This window comes from Mustela lutreola, chromosome 4 (assembly GCF_030435805.1).
Source record: "Mustela lutreola isolate mMusLut2 chromosome 4, mMusLut2.pri, whole genome shotgun sequence".
Classification (NCBI taxonomy): domain Eukaryota; kingdom Metazoa; phylum Chordata; class Mammalia; order Carnivora; family Mustelidae; genus Mustela; species Mustela lutreola.
Genome location: NC_081293.1, coordinates 56,115,044 through 56,137,489, shown reverse-complemented (window position 1 = coordinate 56,137,489; position 22,446 = coordinate 56,115,044). Strand labels below are relative to the sequence as shown.

The 22,446-nt window shown below is 54.0% G+C and overlaps 1 protein-coding gene across 8 annotated transcripts in view; it reads left to right on the top strand.

Moving 5' to 3' along the window:
* COL13A1 (collagen type XIII alpha 1 chain) overlaps positions 1-22,241 on the top strand; it is an 83,616-nt gene extending 61,375 nt beyond the window's left edge. For 4 of the 8 annotated variants that reach the window (XM_059170055.1, XM_059170051.1, XM_059170054.1 and 1 more), the window contains 11 exons: positions 168-209; positions 1,126-1,152; positions 2,101-2,181; positions 5,426-5,461; positions 8,169-8,222; positions 9,325-9,378; positions 10,392-10,427; positions 15,999-16,085; positions 17,008-17,085; positions 19,818-19,856; positions 21,781-22,241. In XM_059170055.1, the coding sequence (XP_059026038.1) occupies positions 168-209; positions 1,126-1,152; positions 2,101-2,181; positions 5,426-5,461; positions 8,169-8,222; positions 9,325-9,378; positions 10,392-10,427; positions 15,999-16,085; positions 17,008-17,085; positions 19,818-19,856; positions 21,781-21,783 (537 nt within the window). In that variant the 3' untranslated portion in view covers positions 21,784-22,241. The remainder of the gene's footprint in view (positions 1-167; positions 210-1,125; positions 1,153-2,100; positions 2,182-5,425; positions 5,462-8,168; positions 8,223-9,324; positions 9,379-10,391; positions 10,428-15,998; positions 16,086-17,007; positions 17,086-19,817; positions 19,857-21,780) is intronic. The other 4 variants (XM_059170049.1, XM_059170052.1, XM_059170050.1 and 1 more) reach the window with 4 other exon arrangements.
* The last annotated feature ends 205 nt before the right edge of the window (positions 22,242-22,446 follow it).

Sequence of the window (22,446 nt, the reverse complement as noted above, 5' to 3'; positions counted from 1 at the left end):
GTTGCTATGCGTTTCTGCCCTGTTCTCAGCCTTCTTTTGGGAAACCGACAAGCTGGGCACTTTTGACCTCGTCTAGCAGTCCCCAGCTAGACCTTGAACCATGGTAAAAGGGGAGGCCACTCGGAGGGTAACAGAGGGTGGGCTAACCATCTCCCTTTGGATTCTAGGTTCCTGGGCCTCCAGGGCCAGAGGGGCCCCCGGGACCTCCGGTAAGTGTGGTGGACTCGTCAGCATTTCAGTCCACAGCTCCTGGATCCCTAATATCCCTTCCCCCTGGCAGTCACTGGGATCCATATCAGCCTCGGGTCACTGTCACCTCCTCCTCCTCCCTGGGTGGGATTTTTCTCATCCACAAACCTCTCCCTACTCCTTTGCACCCCTCCCCACATCATGTTAAACCGGCCCCGTCTCAGTTACCCCAAGTAGCGTGGGCATCACCAGCCGTCTTAGAGACAGCTGACTGGAGTGCCAGCCATGGGGTCTGGTCCCACCGCCCCACAGAAGTCCCTCTGTCACTAAACTCTGCCCTTTGCTATTAGGTGCCCACTGTCCCCCTTCCTCCTTCCGACTAACCTGCAGCAAAAACATCGGGATTAAGATGGAAAGTGGTGTAAAACCAGCCCCACTGGATTAGCCTTTCCGGGTGACAGGGGACAAGATGAGGCCTTTCTAGGACCCCCCAGCATCCTAAACCAGTAGATGCTGGTCCTTCCGCTGCGGGGTTCCCAGTCCCCACAGCACCGTGTCACCCATTGTCATTGGCACAAGTAGGAGTAATAACAATGGTGTTTACCGCGACTTCTTACGTGCCAGACGCTATGCCCAGCACTTCACATGTATTAATCTAACCAACATTTGCTGTCTGTACTCCTTCTGCATCTTCCCTTCAGGAGGCTCGAGGCCTACTGTGAGGGTCACAGAGAGATGCTCTGTCAGTCCCTGGTTGGAGAGGCCTGCCTCAGACTCCACCCCAGGGAGCCCCAAACACGAACCCCCTTAGCACTCTCTCCACCATCCCTGGGTGGGGACCCCAGGCCCTTGCTCTTTTGTGGTCCGATGGACAAGGTGTTTTTGACTTACTTAAAAATGCAGCTCTCAGGTGCCTTGTTTTGATTCCAAATACAGGGGCTCCAAGGTGTTCCCGGACCAAAGGTAAGAAGAGGTCATGTGAGAGGTGCTGAGCGGGGAGGGGAGGGAACGTGTCAGAGAGGGCCAAAAAGCAGGAAAGTCCTTGAGAGACTGGTGGCCCATCTGGTCCCTTCCTAAAGTAGAATCATGTGACAATGGCCAGGGGCGACAACCAGGAGAGAATGACGTCCTTTTAATACCCGGCATTGACCCTAGATAGGCTTCCGATTTACAATTTCCCCATCCATTAATCACCCTACGAGTGACGAGTGACGGGTTGGATTCTTAGCATAGAATGAAATGCGTAGACCTTTCTGCCCCAGACCTTTCACGCACCCTGAAGTATAGGTGGAGACAGAGAGGGGTGTAGTGCAGGCCCCCTCTCCCCAGGTCCAAGCCCACTGGTCTCTGGCCTGGGGGGGGTCTCCTAATCTCCCCCCTCAAAAGCATATCAACTGGATAAGAGGGGCTGGGAGCTGATGGCAAATTGTCCTGTGCCCCCCCACCCCCACCCCCACCCCCACCCCAATATTCTTCAGGAGACTGTTGGGCAATTTCTTGTCCCAAAGTTCCAGAGCCTTGGAGCTCCCATGGTGATATTCCGGACACCTGCCAGTCAGTTTCTGCAAGGCCCCAGTTTTCCTGCTCTGCAAAAGGTCACTTACGCCCAAGCCTGACCTGGAAATGCCCTTTGGGTCTGCCTCCACTCCACTCATCCCCTTTTCCTTTGGGGACCTCTCAGTTACTACAGGGATACCAAGGAGTCTAATGGAGGTAGAGCCAGGCTAGGAATTCAAGAATTTTTGGAGTCTCCTGCCTGCCATCCGTGGGCCAGCCACCTCTGCCCCTCCCTCCTCCGTCCTCTACCTGCCCTCGTGTCCCCAACCCACCCCTATCTCCAGGACCCCAGGATGCAAGAACGAGTTGTCTGAGACATGCCTTTCTGTGATCTCCCCCTTCCCTTTCCTTCAGGGGGAAGCAGGACTAGATGGAGCAAAAGGAGAGAAGGGTGTCCAGGGAGAGAAAGGAGATCGCGGGCCGCTGGGATTACCCGTAAGTATCTCAGAGCCAGCAAACCTGGAAGGATCCCAGCTGGGTGGTCCTGAGGAGGCTGGGGCAGCATGCACAACCATGGGAGAAGGCTGCTGCAAAACTGGGGGTTCTAAAATTCCATTGCAGAACACTCTGTTTGGTTTTGCTTTCCCACGTGGGCAAGACCGTAGACTCTAATTCCCTTCCCGAGGGCTTCCTCTGGGCCAGCTCCAGGCCTGGGCATGGGGGGACGATGCAGAGCTAAAGAAGACAGGGCCCCCCACCCAAGAAGCCCCAAGCTGGAGAGCCCCAAGAGGCCTGAGAACAGCCTCAGGCCCTACATGTGACTGATTCAGAGGCAATAAAAATCTGCCCTTAATGGGAGTCAAGCTTGGAGGACCCGGGAGCAGCGAGTCAGTGAAACGCTCAACATCTCTCTATTTCCCTACCTTCAGCACCGGCCACAGCAGAAGAGCTTGTACAAAAGCAGATTCTCTGCTCCCAGCATGCTAAGACCACTCAGTCTCTTGTCTCAGGCTGCCCTGAGATCAGACCCCAGGTCGGGGCGAGGGGCTCCCTAGGAGGCAACTACATTTGCAGATGTGGGTGACTGGCCTGGGAGAATCTTTTGCTCCAAGCTCCAGTGGATTCATGGCCCCGTCACTGCCTCCCCTGTGTCCAGGGCCGAGCTTTCTACCCCCCACCTCCCAGAGCCCTGGGTTTCCTTCTCCCTCATCCCTCAGTGGGGCTGGCACCGCTTGCTTTCCGAGAGCTGGAACAGATGTCAGGGATCCCTCTGCTCATTTTACTGAGGGTCCCAGAGAAGAGAGAGTCACTTGAGGTCACATATGAAGTCAGTGGTCAGGCCACGCCAGAGGCTGCTCCTTCACTGAGGCCACTGCCTCACAAAGGGGCTCATTCCAGCCACTGGGGCTTCCTCTGTCCTGGGCACAAGGCCAGTTCCCACCCTGGGAAGCCATAAGGAGCAGGAGAACAAAGAGCAGCCCAATTACTCCAGCCTGGCAGAGCTTGAAGGTCTGGTTACAATAGTCACAGCAACCAAACAGCAAGAGCAAAAGGTACGATCACATCCTCATTAGTGCATCAAATGTAGGACATTTAAGGAGCTGATGTGCCTGGCAGACTGTAAGGAACTGATGACTTTAACAGACATTTTCCCATGTCTTAAGCTGTGTCCAGAATATTTAAGTACTCCTTACTAGAGAAGAGCCTTCCTGCCCTGACTCCACCACAGATCTCTCATCCGCCTTCACGGCCCCAAGGCCCTAGTGAACGTGGGAGAATTTAGTCAAGGCTCGAAATGCAGATGGCACAGAGATCAAACAGGTTATATAAACAGAGAAAGTGCCCGGTGTGTCTTTAAGTTGTCAACTTTCAGTAGAGGCATGGGTGCAGAAAAATATTTTTGCTAGCTTCAGAAAACAACCGAGCGAGCATCTCCACAAACGGCAACGAACAGGGACGTCAGGGATGCAAGAGGGAGTGGTGGGGACTGGGGCGCACTGGAAGCCAGGCATTCCTTCTTAAGGAGAGAAACTGTTCAGCTGCCTGTCGTCTCAGGGGAATGTGGGGCCAGTATTTCCAGATGGTCTCATGTTTCCAAGGAAGTTGGACATCTGGCATTTTATGTGAAATCTCCCCATTTTCGAACATTAAATCAAAATTACTTGCAACCCCGCAGACCATGCAAAATATGTCAGTGACCCACATATGGCCTGAAAACAGCCAGTCCGTGTCCTCTGCCCCAGATCTCTTGAGAAAACTCAGAATTGGTACGGCATAGGCCAAGTTTGTGACTATTTAGTTAAAGTTCTGATTTTCAGCTTCACCTCCGTAGTTTATGCCATAAAGTAGCAGCCTGTTTTTCTAGAACATTCTATGGAGTCCTTTCTAATGGCCCTACAGAAGTGGTTCTCAGTGCTGGCTACCTACTGGAGTTGCCTGGAGCTTGTCAAATATGCCATTACTCTGACCTCCCTGTTGGAGACTTGGGTTGAATTGGGGTGGGAGAGGGCCCAAACATCTCTATTATTTCATGTGCCTCCCCAGCCAGGAAATGCTGATCTTGCCCTAGAGTGGAGAACCTGGGTTCCCTAGGCCAGAAGTCAGGATTATCCCAGAGCTTCGTGATCCTAAAACTGAGAAGGAAGTCCCTAGAGGATCCTACTACCTCTTCCCTGTCCTCCCTTGCCTGGGGCATTCCCCTACCTTTAAAACCCCGAGGCTCATTTTTAAAACCTAGGCTCATTTCGGAGGCTCAGCTAGATGCCCTTTGATAAGAACTCAGTTCTCACTGGTCTAGACTGTCCCCACTGCCTTCTTTCTGGTTTGTCACATTGGAATCATTAGACAAATTTCCCTCTGAGTCTCCTAGGTGGGTCTTGGGGACAGTATCCCAGCCCAGCATTGGAGCGAGAGTTCCTATTGGCACCTCACAGATCATTGGGTGCTTCGTGGCGAGTGGGTCCCCTGTCAGCCGGTTTACTCCAGAGCATACGTGGCTTTAGACCTCTGTCCCAGTCAGCTGCCCCCAAAGTGTTTTTCTCCAAACGGGCCCTTGTCTGGGAGAACAGGAATGGACTGTGTTTGCCCTGAGCTTTGCAAACCACACAGTGCCAGCAAAAGGTCAGGCATCGTGAGGATTCACATCCCAGCCCCCTGCCCACCCCCGAGCAGAAGCAGGCCAGCGTCTACCCACATTCCCAAGCCAGGTGCTGTAACTCAGTACTGATTTCCTCAGGGTTCTGCAGCCTTGGCCTGGTCTCCACAGCAGTGCAAAAAAAGGCCAGGAAGACAGCCCACCCTCCACATAGGCTTGTCCCCCTGCAGGGAGACGGGTCCTGGGAAGGAGGCGATCCCTCTGTCTCCAGACATCTTTCCATGAATTCTCTTTCTGCGTCCCTTTTCCCGGAGCGCGTCAACCCCCCTGGCAGAGGGATTTCTGAGAGGGGCTACCGGGAGAGAGGGGGTCAGAGGGCACAGAGGATGAGATGGGCTGTCTGCACTGCTCCCCGCCAGCCTGTACGGTGGCCGGCCACACTGCCGCTCGGTGTCCGTTTTTGTCGGTTTCCGTGTGAATATCATCACCTGTCCGCCCAAGCTTATTTCTCCCGTTTTGTTTGATGACCAGCATTTGTGTCTGTCCAGAGTCACTGCTTCACTCACCTCTTCCCTCCCCGGTCCCTTTTTCTCCCTCCCGTCCCTTCCCTCCCCTTCTTTCGGCCAAACTGTCCCCTTCGTCCAGGGAGCTGCAGGTTTGGACGGCAGGCCTGGGCCACCGGTGAGTGTCACTGCTCCGCTACCCCTCAGCCCGCCCCGCCCCCCCCGCCTGTGGCCCCTCTCGTCTGTCCCTGTCCCGCTGTCGCCTCGTTTTCCCAGTGAGTCCTGCCTTATCCCACCACCAACACCAGAAAGGTACCGTCTATGCCCAGGTCAGACATGCTTCATCAGGCCTCTTGACCAAAGATGGGTGGCCTTCCTCCGAATTCCCCAGGCCATCGTCTGGACCCAGGGTCCTCAAGTCTGGGTCTCCGGACCACTGGATGTGGGATGGAGGTCTGCTCCCGCTGCACGGTCTCTGTTTCCAACAGAAGGCTGAGTACGGCCCGGGAGCCCAGCCCCAGGGGCTGGGACCACGACTCGTGCCCACCAAGCGTATCTGTATGTGCCCGTTGTGCTGTGTTGTCTCCATGCTGTGAGCTCTGTCCATCTCCTGTCTGCCCACGAGGGCTTCCTAGTCCTGTGCAGTCCCCTCTAGTGTGTACTAGGGTGAAGCCGGGTATAATTTCTAGGATCCAATGGGACGGTCCCAGCTTGGTGCTCTGCGGGCATGGGATCCTGCTTCCTGTGCTGCCCCAACCGCCCCGCAATTCAACGAAGGCTTTATGCAGAGCAAAAGAGGAACACATGGGCCCCCTCTTTCTCCATTCTTTCTGATTCCAGAAAACAGGCATCATCTACTCAGGACTAGAAAGCACCTGGCCCTTCTTCTTGGGACAAACAACAGAAGCATCAGGAAAAATCTCTCCTCTCCTCTCCACCTTGCAGAGCACCCCATGATGGCTTTAGGGATGTGGTGTTCCCACTAAAGCCTGGCACTTTCCCAGGGTCTAGGGAACCACTGACCATCAAGGGCCCGGAGGCTGGACTTCCCTGCCCGGGGGACATAACCAGACCTATGTGTGTGCCCAGCCCCTTCCAGCCAGAGAGTCCCAGCTTGGCCATCGTGGGACAATTTTGAGGCCCGGAAGACAAGGTTCTAATGAGCTGGCTGGGATGATAGTCGAGTGACGTTGAATTTGCAGGGTTTCATTTATGGAGGGGAGGACAGGCCTGGAGGTGGACCTTACGACTGATGTGGGGGAGGACCGGGAGTAGCTGCACTCAGAGCCTCATCGTGTGGCCCGTGCCCTCACAAAGCTGAGGAGTAGACAGGCCTCACCCAGGACCACATCCTCTCCAGAGCCCCTCCCCACCACGCCTTTGCGGAGGCCACACTGGAGATTCTCCCATTCAGAGACTAGACCTCTTTTCCGGGCATCATTAGGGCTGTGCTCCCCTGCCCCCAAGCCCCTCCCTTTGCACCCTCCTCACATCTAGCGTGCCTTCCCCAGGGGACCAGTCAGGGCTATGGGGCCGATCTGTGGCTGGAATCAAAGAAGCCAAAACAGTCCCCCATTCGTGCTGGACAGAGGGGAGCAGTGCAAATTTGTAGATTCTGTCCCTTTTGGACTCCAGGTTTTATTTTTCTCCTTAAATCAACATCACAACCTTAAAGGAAAAGTTTTATAGGAAGAATAACCCCCTGCTATGCCAATCCTAACATTTATAGGGGCCAAATGCATGATGTGCATTCATCCGTTTCAACCAGGCAGCGGCCTCGAAAGCAAACACTCGTGTCATCATCCCCCTTTTACAGAAGGGGAAACGGACCCTCGGAGAGCCAAGAAGCTTCTCCAATATCTCCACATTCATAGGCTTTCGAGGCTGGACTTGAAGTTGCCCAGTGACTCTATGGTGCTGTTCTCAGCCATGACCCTGATCAGGCTGCTCTCATTTCTGACGTGTCCATCGTCTTCCCTCGTAGCTGGAGAGGGGCCATGGAGCACTTCTTACGGTTCTTTTTCTCCCCCTTATAACATAAATCAGCGTTTCCCCACTTGCTCACTGCCCACCAAGCAGCCCCATATCCTCAGGGCCTCGTCTGAGCAGGAAGCTTAAACACAGAGGCAGATCCATATAGACCTGAAGTCTAGACCTCCATCTAGTTGGGTGGAAATCAGAAACCTGGGGAAGGTGTTTAATTGCCAAGCCAGCCCGGCCCTGCCTCCAAGCCCAAGGTTCCAGCTGTCCCGACTCCCCTGGAACCCTGAGTCCGGAGCGGGTGGGACCCACCTCCCTGCCAGGCCCACACTCATCCCTCTCAGGTCCAGCCTGCCCTGTAAGGCCGGGGAGCAGGGACAGAGGCTGAAGGCCAGGGCGGCCGGCAGTGGGGCAGGTAGGGTGAGCAGTGGCAAAATGACCCCCCCACCCCGCACCTGCCTCTGTGTGTGCGCACGTCTGCATTGGTCTCCATGGCATGAGCCCTCCCCACCCCCGCATGTGAAGCTGCAACAGCAACAGGTGCCGGCCCCACCCCCACCCCCCAAGGCCTCCCACCCCTGCCAATCCCCCCCCAAGCGCTTCAGGGAGCAAACAGAAGCAGCACTTCTCCTACCATTTTCAGCCTTGGCAAGCTTGGTGGTGAAGCAAAAGGGTTTCCCTCCTCAAATCTGGCTCTGAGCAAGGGGAGGCCTCTCTGCCCGAGGCAGCCACCCCAAACAGGGAGACACCCCAATCCAATGACTGCCCTGAATGAGCCTGGCCTCGCCAACCCTGAAAATGGGCCTTTGGACCTTGCTCATCATCTCCAGCGCCGGGCGGGGCCCCCGGGGCTCCCCACTCTCCCGACATCGAGCCTCTCACTCTGCTTTCTTTCTTTTCCCCAGGGTACTCCAGGACCAATCGGAGTCCCAGGCCCAGCGGGACCAAAGGGCGAGAGGGTGAGCGCTCAGGGGCCAGAGCCTGTGTCCTGGGAGGGGTCCAGTACCCCGGCCCCGCTGCTGGTCCTTGGCCCCCACCTTTCCCCTAGACCAGCACACCCCTCACCTGTGGCTCACCTGGTGATCCTCACAGAAGCCCATCGGGGATCCAGCCAGCCTGGTTTGCTCACTTTATCTCTACGAGTGTACAGGCAGACAGCTGCCTATGCCCAGTCCCTGGCCACCCAGCGTCGGTCATGGGCTCTGTCCGGCCAGGTCCCAGGTGCTGCTGCGAGCAGACACACCTAAGCCTTGTGATGATTTAGGAGACAGCTTGGAATGGAGCGCTGGGTAGTATGAGAAAATCCTGGGCAACATCAAGAAATCAGGAGGCCGGGGCATTAGACCTGCTCCCACAGTCATGGTCTCCCATGGCATGAGTGCCTGTGCGGTGCTGCTGGGGCGCTGGGCTCGGGGGAGAAGGCCTGCAAGGCCTGCCCGTCCAGTCCAAGTCTGCTTTTCCCGGCTAGCCCCAGGTTTCCGCACATCTGGGGTGGGAGATCACCAGAGGGCTGTGGGGGGCGCTAGATGCTTGCGGGGCATCTGTGGCCCTTCTGTCCCCAGGGAGGCTCCATCCCCCTCACTCACCCGCTCACGGACCATACCGCTGAGGGTGCGGAGGGTGGAGAGCTTCTGAAGAGGGGCACAGGGGTCCCTCCCCGAGATCACAACCGCTTTGGGGACAGAGATGGCTGCTCTCAGGATGACAGAAGAAAGCAAAGCTCTCTTTCACTCTTCCCCGACCTTCTGGGTCCGTGCTCAGCTCCTGCTCCTTGCTTCCCCCCTTGGCTTCTGCTTGAGGCCAGCTAGGACATTCAGGGCACCGTCCAGCCTTTCCAGAGGGCCTTGGGGGATGGGCTTTGCTGGAGGGAGGGTGAGGGGGGCCTCAAAACCCCCCACTGTGGGGGAGTCCACACCAGTCACACCCTCTGCTGAGCCCTTGCTCCACAGAGGGCTCTTTGAAGGGGCCAGAGAGGTTTCCCAGGTTTCCTACAAAAATAGAGGCCATGGAAGGTTGTTCCCACATCAGGGAGGGCTCATGGGTTTCTTTCTCCGGTTTCAGGGCAGCAAAGGCGACCTGGGGATGACAGGACCAACAGGAGCGGCTGGGCTTCCTGTAAGTGTCATGCGACTGGGGCTTTCTGTCCTTCATCCCTACCCCATCCCCACCCCCCCAACAGAAGCCCTGTCAGCAAACATCCAGAGCCAAGGACGAATGTGATTTCTGTGACAGAGGAAGCTGTCCCAAAGCCATGTGGTTGTGGAACTTCCTTGCTGGGCATGGCTCGGGGCAAACCTGGGGACACAGGGTGGGGGTACCAGATCCTCAGCCATGTGGCCCATCTGACGGGATGTAGCGAACACGTGTGAGCCCCTCCCACCACAAGTATCTGTGTTTGATGCAACGGGGGTCCCATAGATGAACATGCCACGGCACCCCAATGCTGTCGAGGAGAGGCCGAAGCAAAGCTGAATCATTATAATGCAAGGAGATGTCTCGTGACAGGGGAAGCCTTCCCAAGAGACTGTCTTCCCAGTTTGCAGCAGATTTCCTGCTGCGTCATTATGAAAGCGGACAGCCTGAGAGAGCCAGGACCTCTGTTTCCTATCTGCCTAAAGGTTGTACATCTGTTCACCAGCTCCACGTCTGGCTGCCCAAGCAGTTTTCTCTGGCCAGCCCCGGGCGGTCTTTGCCTTGTGCTGCTCCCCTAGCTGAAGTCATGGACAATAGCCTGTACCTTGAAAGGGGGTATGAGCAGCTTTGGGGTCACTTTTCTAGCAAGAGCCTTTCAGAAGAGTTACAGATACACTTCTGCCAGGAAAGTGCTCTGTGCCCACACAGAGTTCTCAGCACCTGCCACCCTTTGGAAGGAGCGGGCTAAAAGAGAAGGGTCACCAGCCAGGGCCTCCACTGCAGAGCAAAAAACATGGAACTGCGTTCTTGGCTTCACCCAGAACTCAATATATGTCTCGAGGTCCAGTCCCTTTGTCCCCCTTTTGTAAAATGGGGATAATTAAGCCTGTCTCTGATGAATTAGGTATCAGACCTTTCTGAGCCTGGAAGGAAGGCCAGGATGGCCATCCTGTCTTTTCTCATGAACGTGTCTTCATTTCTATGATTTATTGCAGGGTTTACATGGACCACCCGGGGACAAAGGAAACCGGGTGAGTCTGAGCCCTTGCACTTCGGCTCTGGTTACTAATGTCTTCATGATGTGGTGGAATGATCAATTGGGGATTCCTGACCCAACATTGGCAAATATGGTTCTTCATGGTAAATGATCCTAGATTAAAAGGCTCTGTAGTGAGTGGCTTACTCTGTAGTGCAGGGGCAGCCTGAGGCCTCATCGTGAAACGGAAGCCTGTTTCTTTTCCACGTGGCAAGGGGAGACCGAATCCCATGGTGGCCATCAGATTAGCATTGCCCTCCAGCAACAGGAGCCGTGTGCCCACTCTCTACAGCGCCCTGCTAATGGACTCCTCAATGGTATTTTTAGACCCATCATTGCCTAGTCGTAGCCTTCTGAGACTTCATTTTGCCAGGCATCCCAGGCCATTGGTGAGAGACAAATACATTTTGGTTCCAAGCAAAAAGCACACAGCTGTTGTAAGCAGCCAACCCTTAAAAAAGGATCACAGCCATTATTTATCTTGGAAAGAGTCCACGGGACCATGAAATGAATTCTGCCTCCCAAGGTCCTTTGCTGTCCCTTTGGTTTCTGCCATTGTCCCCAGCACAGAGCTGTTGAATGTCCACAGCACCCACAGCCATGTGGTAAGATGAGACACATGCCACATATCGGACACAGGCTACATATGGGCCCAGCAAGGACCATTTAACTGCCTCTGACCCAGAGATGAGCTGTGGGTCCATTCACAGAATTTCTTATTCACTGCTTCATCACAGCACTCCCCAGAGTGTGACCCACAGCGCCTAGAGGACCCAACGCATCTTTCAGTGGGTCATGTTGTCCAAGGGAGTAGGGACAGAGCAGATGGCTCCTAGATCCCAGGTCCTCCAGCTGATCTTTGCACACTGATAACCATGTTCATGGATAGGAAGTGCCAGAATCTGTATGCTTATATCTTGCACCAGATCCAGTCTTCTCCATTTAAGGTATTTATTGAACCCTTCTCTGTTATTTATTGAACTATCTTCTCCGCGATCAAAAGATACAAAGTGAAGGCCAAGCAAAGCTTTATTTCGTGCCAAGCATCGAGAATCAGACTGACTGGGCAGGGCCACCTCTTACAGAGAGGGCGACGACTCAGAGCCTCACAGACTAACTTTTATAGAGCAAAAGGCCATGTGGTTGAGCCTGGCCACACACAGGTGGCCAATGAGATTGCAACACACAGAGAAAGCTGCACAGTCATGCTAGGTCACACACAGGTGGCCAATTGAATTACAATCCACCCCATAGTAGCTATTTGAACTAGCCTATAACCTTGGTCAGAATTGGCGCACAAAAGACGGGGCCCATACTCCTTGGTAGCTAGGGAGGCAGTATGCGCGCTCCACTGATTTGGATGTCTCCACCTGGCCTGACTCATCCCTGCATTCCAGCTCTGTTATCTCCACCTGACCTGACCCACCCTTGTATTTGGGCTCTGTCATCAGGGACTGGCTGACCACATTTTACTGGTTTCCCAGACTTGCTTCTAAGTAAGTTTCTTGGGGGGAGGGGCAGGGTCAGTTTAAGTTTTATTGCATAAACAACAAAATCACTGTTTAACCGAGATGAAATCACTCTGGCTAAGTAGGCCCTTACATTCTCTAGAGTTCAGTTCCTCTCAAGAAGAATTGAAATTCTTCTTCCTGGGAGCTGGTCAAAAGTAACTTGATTTTGTCCATATATTCTATAAAAGCAAGCAGAGTGACACCTGTCAAACTGTCCATGGGAGACCAAGTCTAGAAACCACTGGAATTATCAGACCTACTTCCAGAAATGTGCTGGCTGGGAAGGCAGATTGGGAAGCCCACCTTCCTTCCTGTGCCATCAAAGAATTTAGGAGAAAAAAAAAAATTGATCATTCCACCTCTTAGCTGACATACTAATCCCCTTTCTAACTTATTTCTAAAGTGTTTTGGTTCTCTTTATCCTATTTAGTTAATACTTTTTAACTATTTCTTAAGACTTTCTCAGTTGGCTTGTGGCTGTGAGACATTTGAAGGCCTCAAATCTGGCAATGACCACGGTGCCCCTGAACGTGGGGCAGGCAGGTGCCCTTGTCACAGGTGGAGGGGTAGCTGGCAGTAGGAGATGCTGATGCCAGGCTCTGGGGTTGTTGAATGAGCCAGTGAGGCCATAGGAATCAGCGGGAGAATATTTCTTCTCGACTTCTCCTTCCTAAGGCTTTACGAACCTTCCCCTGCCCCACCTGTCAATTAGAAATATGTCACTTAGTTAAAAGTCAAGTCCAGAAAACACTCAACTTGTGGAACCTGCTCTCCGGTAAACTGTAAGAATAACTGACTTATTCCAAAGAGCAGGTTTGAGAATCAGGGAACAGTTTGTGTCCTCCATTTGAGAGATCTGACTCTCAGGACACCAGAATGTCTTAGAAGAGTGCCCCCTGTGTCTCAGCTCCTCGAACAGACCTCTTTATGCCACTGTCCCTTGCAGACCTCTTGAGGGGAGATGTGAGGGTTTCGTAATAAAGCCTTCAAAATGAAGGAAGTCCTAAGCAGAATCATTGCTTGCCACAGACAGGTCTTTTTCCTGAGGACTGGGAGATCAGAATAGTGACACTTTGGTCAAGGGAAAAGGCCAGAGGGGCTATGATGACATTCTAGGTAGAAGCCTGCTCGTGAAGGCCAAGCTGCAGGTGTTCCAAGCCCTAGGCCCCACAGGGTGTGAGAAGGAGGCTGCCTAAGGCCCCTCTCAAACTCCACTCCACCTGCCGCCAGGGCCCGTTGGAGAGGCCCAGGTGGGTGCACCATAACCCATTGCTCCATCTTCCAGTGAAAGGGGACATGGTCTTAAAACAATGCTTCTCTATGACCCACCATGCAACGGTCTTGGAGCCTCTTCCCCATTCCTGAGAGGAAGAAGTTCCTGGTCCTTGTAGTAGCACACAAGTCCCAGAGCCCAGAATAGGCCATTTTCTAAGGAAACACACATGACCATGGAAAGACTGTCCTGGTCTTGTCACAAGGGACGCCATTCCCGGCCTCTAACAGCCCCAGGAATTTGGCCCAGGAGCCACATTTAGGATGAAAGAGTTCATCCCAAGATAAAGGGTGCCCCAGGGGCACCTGGGTGGCTCAGTCGGTTAGGCGTTGACTCTTGATCTCCACTCGGGTCTCTTGTGTCTGGGTGGTGAGTTCAAGTCCGACGTGGAACCCACTTAATCAAAAGGGGAAGGGGGAGAAAAAAAGATAAAGGGTGGCATGGATTTGGCATTGGCATCAGGAAAATTGGGTGGAGCAGCGGTAGCGCTCCTGCAAGCCGGCCAACTGGAAGGTCTGCGTGCGTGCGTGCTGGCAGGGAGGGGGCGGTGGCTCTGCCTGACGCCCCGCCCAGGGGGGGTGTGTGCACGCATGTGAGTGTGAACTGCCTGCGCTGCCTGCTCCCCCTTGCCTCCTTACCTCTCCGTCCTCCCTTATCTCTTTTGGCCTAGGCCGGACTCTTCCTTCCTTCTCTCCTTCAACACTTCTCTGCGCAGACGCACTCGCCCCATCACCAGACCCCACCCCCTCGTCTTTCCCTGCCATTCTCCCAGCCTCCACTCAGTTCCTCTGAAATCAAGTTATGTATCTGTATTTATAAAGAAACCTCCGCTGCTTACTTTTATTTGCCCTTTCCCCTCCTAGAATCCCCTCGTTGCCTGGGCCTCTTCTGCCTCACTCTCTGGAGTGGGATGTACCTAAGGCTAGTACTCTAGCACCTTCGAAGGATGCCCAGGAAAGCCATTTCCTGGGCCCTTAGGACCTGGCTCCCTGTAGTGCAAGCTACACAGCCTGGAAGTCAGGACCACCACTGCCGACCCTGTGTTGCAGGCAAATCATCAGGGACCTGGAACCCCACTCCCAGCAGCTCCTGGGGAGCTTTGCCCACCCTCCAGACATAGGCAACTGCATTCACTTTGACACGGGCCTGACCCAAGGAGAAAGAGGAGCCCCTTTGGTGAGAAAGCTTACACTGGGGCTTCCCTTCCGAAGAGCTAACAGACTTACTGGCCCTCTGCTCAAGGATCATTCACGCTCTGTCCTGTTCTCCCTGGTGGGCGTGGTTCAGAGCCAAAACTACAGCAGGTAACAGGCTTACACAGTGTCCTCCCGATCACATCCGTTTCCAAGGAAGCATCTGCACTTTAGAAAACTCACTCGGAACAATCCACTGGCAATTACAGGGAACCTCTGGAATCACGAAATCTGAGGCGTTTCCAAGGACTCCGATACGTAAGAAACGTTCTTGTCCTTGCCCCGCCCCCCAGGAACCTGCCGCCTTCCGCTACTGGGATGTGGTAGCTGGCAGCAGGCTCGGCTCCAGGACGGGCTCGCAAGAACTCACCACCGTCACCACTGTAACCGTTGTGAAGCAGCTATCATTGCTGAGCACGGACTCTAGGCCACTATTAAATGGCACCATTAAATGTGCACAAAGACATCACTACAAAGTTCTGAGGCAGGTGTTACCATCCGCATGGTGCAAGTGAAGAAAAATGAGGGTCGGAGAGGTTGAGTGATTCCCAAAGGCACACTGCTGGTCACAGGCAGGACTTGCTCTGGCTCCAAGCCTTTCTTCTGATGCTGTGCTGCCTGCCTTCAAGGCCTTGTCCACCTCTAGGAGCACAGTGGAAGGCCCCCACCATGAGACAGTCAGCCTTCTCTAGCAGCGGAGAACCATCCCCAGGAAGACTCCCCACAGACACCCTTGGCCTCTTTATAAGGAGACCCAACATGGGAAAATCCAAACTCAAGTCCATGAGGAAGCATTCCCCATAGCCTTTCTTGAAATGGAGAGTGATCCTAACACATACAAAAGGGGGTTCGATTTAGAAAGATGATGCTTACTGAAGTTTTTCGGAAACAAAGGAGTTCCTTGAACCAAATTGTCTATATACAACTTAGCTGCCTCTGATTCAGACCAGAGACCAGAGACCCACATACAGTGGGAGGACCTAGCTGAGAGCCAGGGGCCGCCCAGGAGCCCTGGACACATATGTACACATGTGTGCTGTACACTCACACACAAGCACACACTTTGCACAGGCACACACTGTAAACACACACCCAAGCACATATATACACACATATGTGCAGACATTCACACACACACATGTACACACGCATACACACACACCCCAAGGCTCTAAATAAAATCATCTCGCCTCCTAATACAAATGTCAAAGGGATGAAAACCAACAGGGACCAAAGTTGGCAGGTCAAAGTCTTTAAAAAATGTGCCCTCCAAGAGAAAATTGGCCCTGAGTAGCCTCCTCTTGCCTTTCCTTCCACCTCCAGCCCTGAGCCCTACTGCTCCCGGCCCCCAGGTCTTGACTTCCTCCCCTGCCCCCCTGCCCACCAGTGTTAGCCACCGGTCCCAGTTTCTAGAAGGGTTGGGGGTGGCTGCTGACCTCAAATCCTATTGGAAAGAATATCTTCATTAAGTGATGCTATTTTTCCCCTCTTTAATTTTTTTTTCCTTTTCTGTTTTTAACCTTAACACATGAAGGATCCTAAAGTTTTGATGTTATTTTTTTTCTCTCGGACTAAACCATTATTTACAGGGGGAGAGGGGGAAGAAAGGCTCTAGAGGGCCTAAAGGGGATAAGGGAGACCAAGGAGCGCCTGGATTAGATGCCCCCTGCCCGTTGGTATGTCTTCATTTATCACTTGCATTGTTCTGGGTTTTTCCTTGAGGTTTGCAAGCCGAAAACCAAGAAGGCAAATAAGCTAGGATGAGAAGGGGATGTCTGCACTGATGTTACCACATCTGTCCGTGCACTTGGCCGGGGGAATTCTGACTGCGGGTGCTGGTGCCCTCAAACTCCGGCTGCAAGCCATTCTGGCAAAATCCCTTTCCTTTGAAGATGCTGGACAATCGATGTGTGGAAAGAACTCCCCCCAACCCCACCTTTCCCCCCCTTAGGCAGGGGATTTGGAGCAGGCCTCGGCTGTTTGCTCCAGGAGAGCTCTGGAACCCACTGTAGCATTTGTAAGCTACACATTTGCCTTCTTTGTTTCATGGCCACTTCTGTGGCCAGCAGTCCATGCTGTTGGAATCCTCTGTCAGGATGCAGGACACCGGGATCCGTGTCTCCCCGGGGTCATCCAGGCCCCCAGATGGGGTAGAACCAGACCAGAAATTGGGCTTTTAAAATAGAGCCTCCCTGTGCCCACATAGACCCCCCCGCCGCCCAGGAAACCCCCAAACAAGCTTATAAGGAATAATTTGTGGCATTAGCTGGGCTTCCCAAGTGCCCTCACAAATCCGCGTGAAGGCTCTGAAAATTATGATACGCTAAATTTGAAGTTCATCTGTGTTCGTTCCAAGTGAGTCTTGAAACAGAGAGGGGGCTGGCTGTACGCGAGCCAAAGCTCGGCTCTCGCGGGAGCCAGAGAGAGCACCACCACAGCTGAACCTGGCAAGTGGGGGTCCGCTGGGACTGGGCCCCTGCTTGCAGCTGCCTCAGGGGTCCTGCATCCTGGCTGGGGTGGGACTTGGGCCTCTCCGCTCCACAGTCGGAGCTGGCCAGCCTTGACCTAAATAATCATCGTGGTTGGTTTTGTGAACAGGGACACCGAGGTTTTAAAGGAGAAAAAGGGGAGCCGGGGTTACCAGGGCTGGACGGACTGGATGCCCCATGCCCATTGGTATGGCGTCACCCTCCCCGCCTGCATGGCCGGTTCCGGCTTCCCCACGTGTGTGGTTCTCGCCCGCATGCCTCTCTGGCTGCGCCCCCCCTTTTCCCCACATCACCAGCCCTTTCTCCTTGTAGACCCTGAGGGTCACCCTGCCATAGCCGGTCCTCAGGGGTTCCCACATGCCCCTTGCGCATCCCAAGTTTGCCGAGATGTTTTCTTGGCCTCCTCCTGCAGCTGCTTCAAAAGCACCCTCCCCTTCATGCGAGCCGTCCCACCCGCCCCCCTAAGCCAGCTTTGGCTGCAACTTAGCCTCCTTTCACAGCTGCTTCTAGCCATCCTGCCCCCAGAAAGAAAGCTAGGGAAGTAGCGTCTCTGGATGGATTCTTAGCAACCGTGACTTCTCTTCCTTCACACACTGCAGTTGCTTCGGCAATAGCTCCCGCTGAGCACCCGGCAAAACTGAGGTGCTGAGCCGGTCCCACAGGCCTTCCTGCTCCATCTCGCGAGGCGGCAGGGGACCGCTGGGCATGCTCCTAAACACGGGAGACTGAGAGGTTCTAGAACGGACGTAGAGGAGGCCGTGGGGTCGCTGCTCCGGGGATACCACCAGAACCAGGGAATGGTCCAAGAGCAGGATTATAGATGCTAAAGGCCTCATCCCTTTTGCTGAAACCCTGGAAAACACGAAGAGATCCTCCCTTAGACTCCTCTCCTTCCATCTTTAGAAGGTTCCCCTCCAGCAAGGGTGGAAGAGAATGGAAAGGTTGGGAATGTCGTTGAGGAACAGAAGAGAGGAAATGAATGGGGAGGCACTTGGGAACCCTTTCCAAGAGTGTCCCAGCGGAGTGTTCACCGCGCAGTTGCGCTGCCCCGGGTCCCGGCCTCTTCGGGCAGGGACACTCTCCCCCCCACTGTCATCCTTTCACTGCCCTGCAAGGAGAGCACGCGATGCTGCCTCATTGCAAGGCCATGGGCTTAAATGGTTCCTGCCCTCCTAAATGTCCCCAGGAGGCCTGGAGTTCTTGGAGCTCTTTTCATACAAGTAACAGTCAGATGAGGACTCCCGGTCCCACATCCCGCCCCAGCATCCCACGATAGAGACTTTTTAGGACCGGTATATGCAACAAAAGAAGAGCGCAGAGTAGATTGCTTGCTGTTTCCCTGCCGCTGAAACCCCCGCTCACTGCCCCCACGTCCCCACTGCCCTGCCTGATGAACCCGAGCAACCATGGGACTCCCGGGTCCCTCCCGAGCACCTGCATCAACCCCCAGTCAGATCTCCCCCTGCCTCGTGCCTCCCACGGTCTGACACCTCGAGTTCTGCCAGCTGCAGCCCCAGCCACCGGCTCCTCTCTCCCATGCTCCCACTTCCCACCTCGCTCTCCTGCGCACCCCACCCCCCCCCCCGCCACCGTCATGTGCCAATGGGAATGCCGCTGTGGCCCGCGGAGGCTCCTCTCCCTTCCAGAGTCCTTATGAAAGGATGCACCGTGATGGGCTGGGGAAAGGGGCAGAAGGTCTTCATGAGGCCTCGGAATGTACCACCTCCCCCTGCAGGCTCTCCACGATCCTGGGGGACAATGAAGGTCATCTTTATTTGATCCTTAATGCAAACCGTGTTTCTCACCATTGCTCCCATGCTGTGTTTTTGTGGACGTAGGGTCAGGGGGAGCTAGTTTAGTATAAGATAAGTAGACTTGTTCGGCCCTCCATGTCGGGCCAGCTGCCTGCTGAACGCCCGGTGAGCGGTTTAGGCACCTGTCATGGTGCTGAAATTGGTCTGGGGCGCAGAGGGCTCCTCTTCAGCTGCCTCTCAACTGACCACTGGCTCTGGTGGCTGAAACCTTGTGTCCATCCCTGCTGTGCCCTGGAGTGTGAATTCTAGAAACTGGGCTGCAATTCTAGTAGACACAGATTGAGAACCAGATCTTTGACCCACTTCGGCCCCAGCCTCCCCACTTTGTCTCACGGAAGTTCCGGGCTCCCCAAAGGGTGTGCCAGTGAGCCCGGGACATCAGGGCCCCAAGAAGACTCAGGTGTTCCAATAGGGGCTGCCAGCAAAGAAGACAAACGGCACACAGTGTGATTCCCATCCTCCACTCCAAACCCCCCACCACCACCCCAAATTCCCAGCAATGGCTAGGGCCGTGCCAGGGGCCAGCGTCACTTCGCTGAAGGCACCTCAGAGCCACATGGCAATACCTGTGAGTGAGGTGGCTTGCCCCTTTGTGTCCCGTCCTCTGCCTTATTGATGATCACACTGGGCCGCCTAGACTTCCTCTTTCTACAGGTAGGGAAAAGAGGAACTAAGAGAGTAGGAGAGCTGGGGGCCCCCTAGTGGCCATTTCACACAGCCATGCCTTACCAGGTTTTACAGAGGAAGATGCAGGCCACCAAGCGCTGAGCAACTTATCCAAAAGGGCCTAGCACTCAGTCCAGCCAGAGCAGAAACCCGAGGGGCCTAGGGCTGTTCTTAACATGTTAGGGCTGACCTCACAGCCTAGGGCAGCCCCTCTTGGCGATGCACTAAAACTCATGGGGCACTAGTCAATGGGAAGTTTGCCTCCTTTGCTTCCCAGCCCCTTCTGAGGCTCTGCCCTGTGGCAGAGAAGAGAAATAGACCAGAGGTGGGCTGTATCCTGATACGCTGCCGCAGGGTGTGTGGCCCTTGTCCCCCCCATCCCGCCTGCTTGGGGGGCTGTCTCAGAGTCTGAGCCATCTGCCTTCCTTCCTCACTGCAGGGCGAAGATGGGTTGCCAGTCCAGGGCTGTTGGAACAAGGTAAGGCTGCCCGGCAGTTTGCGGTGCCCCCGGGGGCACAGGCATACTTGTGGCCTCCTTCTCAGGGGCGTTTAAACATGCGCGGTTTCCATCCAGGGCCTCTCTGCAAATGGCGTGGGTCGAGAAAGGAACGCTCCTCAAGGCAGGGTGCCCACGAAGCGTCCCACACACTGCATGCACTTAGAGAACTTTTTCAAAATGCTTTATAAGGCGTCCGCAGACCCCAGCGTCTGGAATTTCCATGTAGCCACACAGCTGACCTCTTTATGCTTTGTGTGCATAATTTCCACAGCACCTTTCCTCCAAGGACTGCTAGACCACGTTTTTATTATTTATTTTTAAGATTTATTTATTTATTTATTTGACGGACAGAGATCACAAGCAGGCAGAGAGGGGGAGAGGAGGAAGCAGGCTCCCTGCTGAGCAGAGAGCCCGATGCGGGGCTCGATCCCAGGACCCTGGGATCATGACCCGAGCCGAAGGCAGAGGCTTTAACCCACTGAGCCACCCAGGTGCCCCAAGGCCACATTTTTAAAATTAGTTATCAGTAGCTGTTCTCCCAGTAGCTGTTCACACGAGGTCATTTAAGCCATCAAGCCACATGATGACATTTATCCAGATGTAGGAAATCTGCCAGAAGGAAGGAAAATATAGGGAAAATGCCAGAAGTCTGAGGCATCTTATAGATTATTTAAAAGGAAAAAAGGAAAACCTGCGTATTTTGTACAGAAAACACCGACCTCCTTCCCTTTACTTAGACTATACACTCACGTGGCTTCCCTACTTCCTCATGGAGACTGGCAGGTTCACCACTCTGCCCTTCCCCTTGAACTGAAGCGGCCAGAGCCTCACGCTAGCACACAGCAGTCCTGCAGCCCAGCCCCTCCCGGGGTCCCAGAATTCCTACCAGCCGTGAGTTTTCCTTCAATCACCCCACTTGGTCAGGGCCCCTGGGGCACGGGGCTCCTCCACCTGACAAAGGCCATCGGCTTGCTAATCCAGTTTGCTGGCGAGTCCGGCAAAGGTACAGCTGCCGTGCTGCTCACCTTCCGTCCGCAGCCCCCCCGCAGCTTGCTCCCACTGACATGTCTCACGGCCCTCACCCCTGGTCTCCAGGTGTTGGGTTGTCCTCAGAAAAGGGCCGAAGACCCCAGCATATCCAAGAGCTGGTGCTTAGCTCATTGAGCCCTGTCTCAGTGACAGCAGACGCACACTTAGAGTCAGACAGGGCTCCTCGTGCTAAATGGCCAGCATCTCATTAGTTCACAGGACTGAGTTAAAAGTAGTGAACCCACCAAGACCCCAGGCCCAGGGCGGAGTCCCTGCACACCCAGGCACCCAAGGCGTCCCTGACCACAAAGAGGGAGAGCTCGGTCAGGGAAGAGGCCACCCCGAGAATCTGCCCCTCATCCCCTCGCTAAGTTCCCCTAGTCCTGGTTAAAACTCCACAGACGCAGGAAAGAGGCAAGAGGAAGGATGTTTGCAAGATTTCCTTCTTCGCGGTTTCGGCTGATGGTTAGGAGATGGGAGTGGTTGAGCTCAGCAGGGGAGGAACAGCTATACTATGGAGGGCTAGAGCTACGGTGTCTTGGGGAAGCAGCCCCAGAGCCTCCTGTCTTTTGGTTCACGCCATAAATTCAGTCTGGGAAGATGCGGTAATTCATTCTGCAGCCGGGCCCCGCCAGGCTACATGGAGAACAGGTGCCCTCTAGTGTCCGCAGAGGGGCTGACAGGAGGACGAAAGTGATTTTTTGCCTTTAGGGTGCAGACAGCAACAGGGCTTTCCACCCAGGGGGCCATGGCAAACTTATCCAGAGCTGCCCGGCACCCCGGCCCTCCAAAGAGCCACCACTTTCCCACAATGGAAGGAGACATCCACAAACCCACCGACACTAACACTACTTTGTGTGTTTTTGTTTTGCAGTGATGCCTCTAACCTGGGATGGCCTGTGTGTGTGTTTGTGCATAGAATATTTATTTTTATACAGTTTTCACTTTTTGAAAATGCCAGAAGTATGATGCATCTTACAGATTATTAAAAAAAAAAAGAAAAAAGAAAAACCTGCATATTTTGTACAGAAAATGCCAGCCTCCTTCCGTTTGTTTACAAGATGTTTTGTATAAGTCTACGACTCTAATACACTTTTTGTTTATGAGTATGGGCATACGTTTGCATGATATTTGTGCACACTTATTAAGTCCTGAAGCTTAATAAATTATTGTGTTCTGGTGCCAAAGGGGGCCAACCCAGCACCGAGGTGCTCGCTAGTTTACGTGTGAATTCACAGGGACGTGGGGGTCAGTGGTGTTTGCCAACCAGGTGTGTCTAAGAATTTTTTAAACTCTTACGGATTTTCACCATTAAAAAAAAATGAAACATGGCAATTTATGATCCCGATCAATCATTAAATTAAATACATTCTTTCTTGCAAAAGCAGCAAGTCCCCGAGGTCCTCAGAAACGTATAATGTGTAGAAATGTGAGGTCCAACGTGAGAGGGGAGGAGGGGTCGCTTAAGCAAGGTCCTTTGTATGTAACATATCCCGAGTTCCTTGGGGTGCCCTTTGAGCGTTTCAAGTTCAAGTTCAGG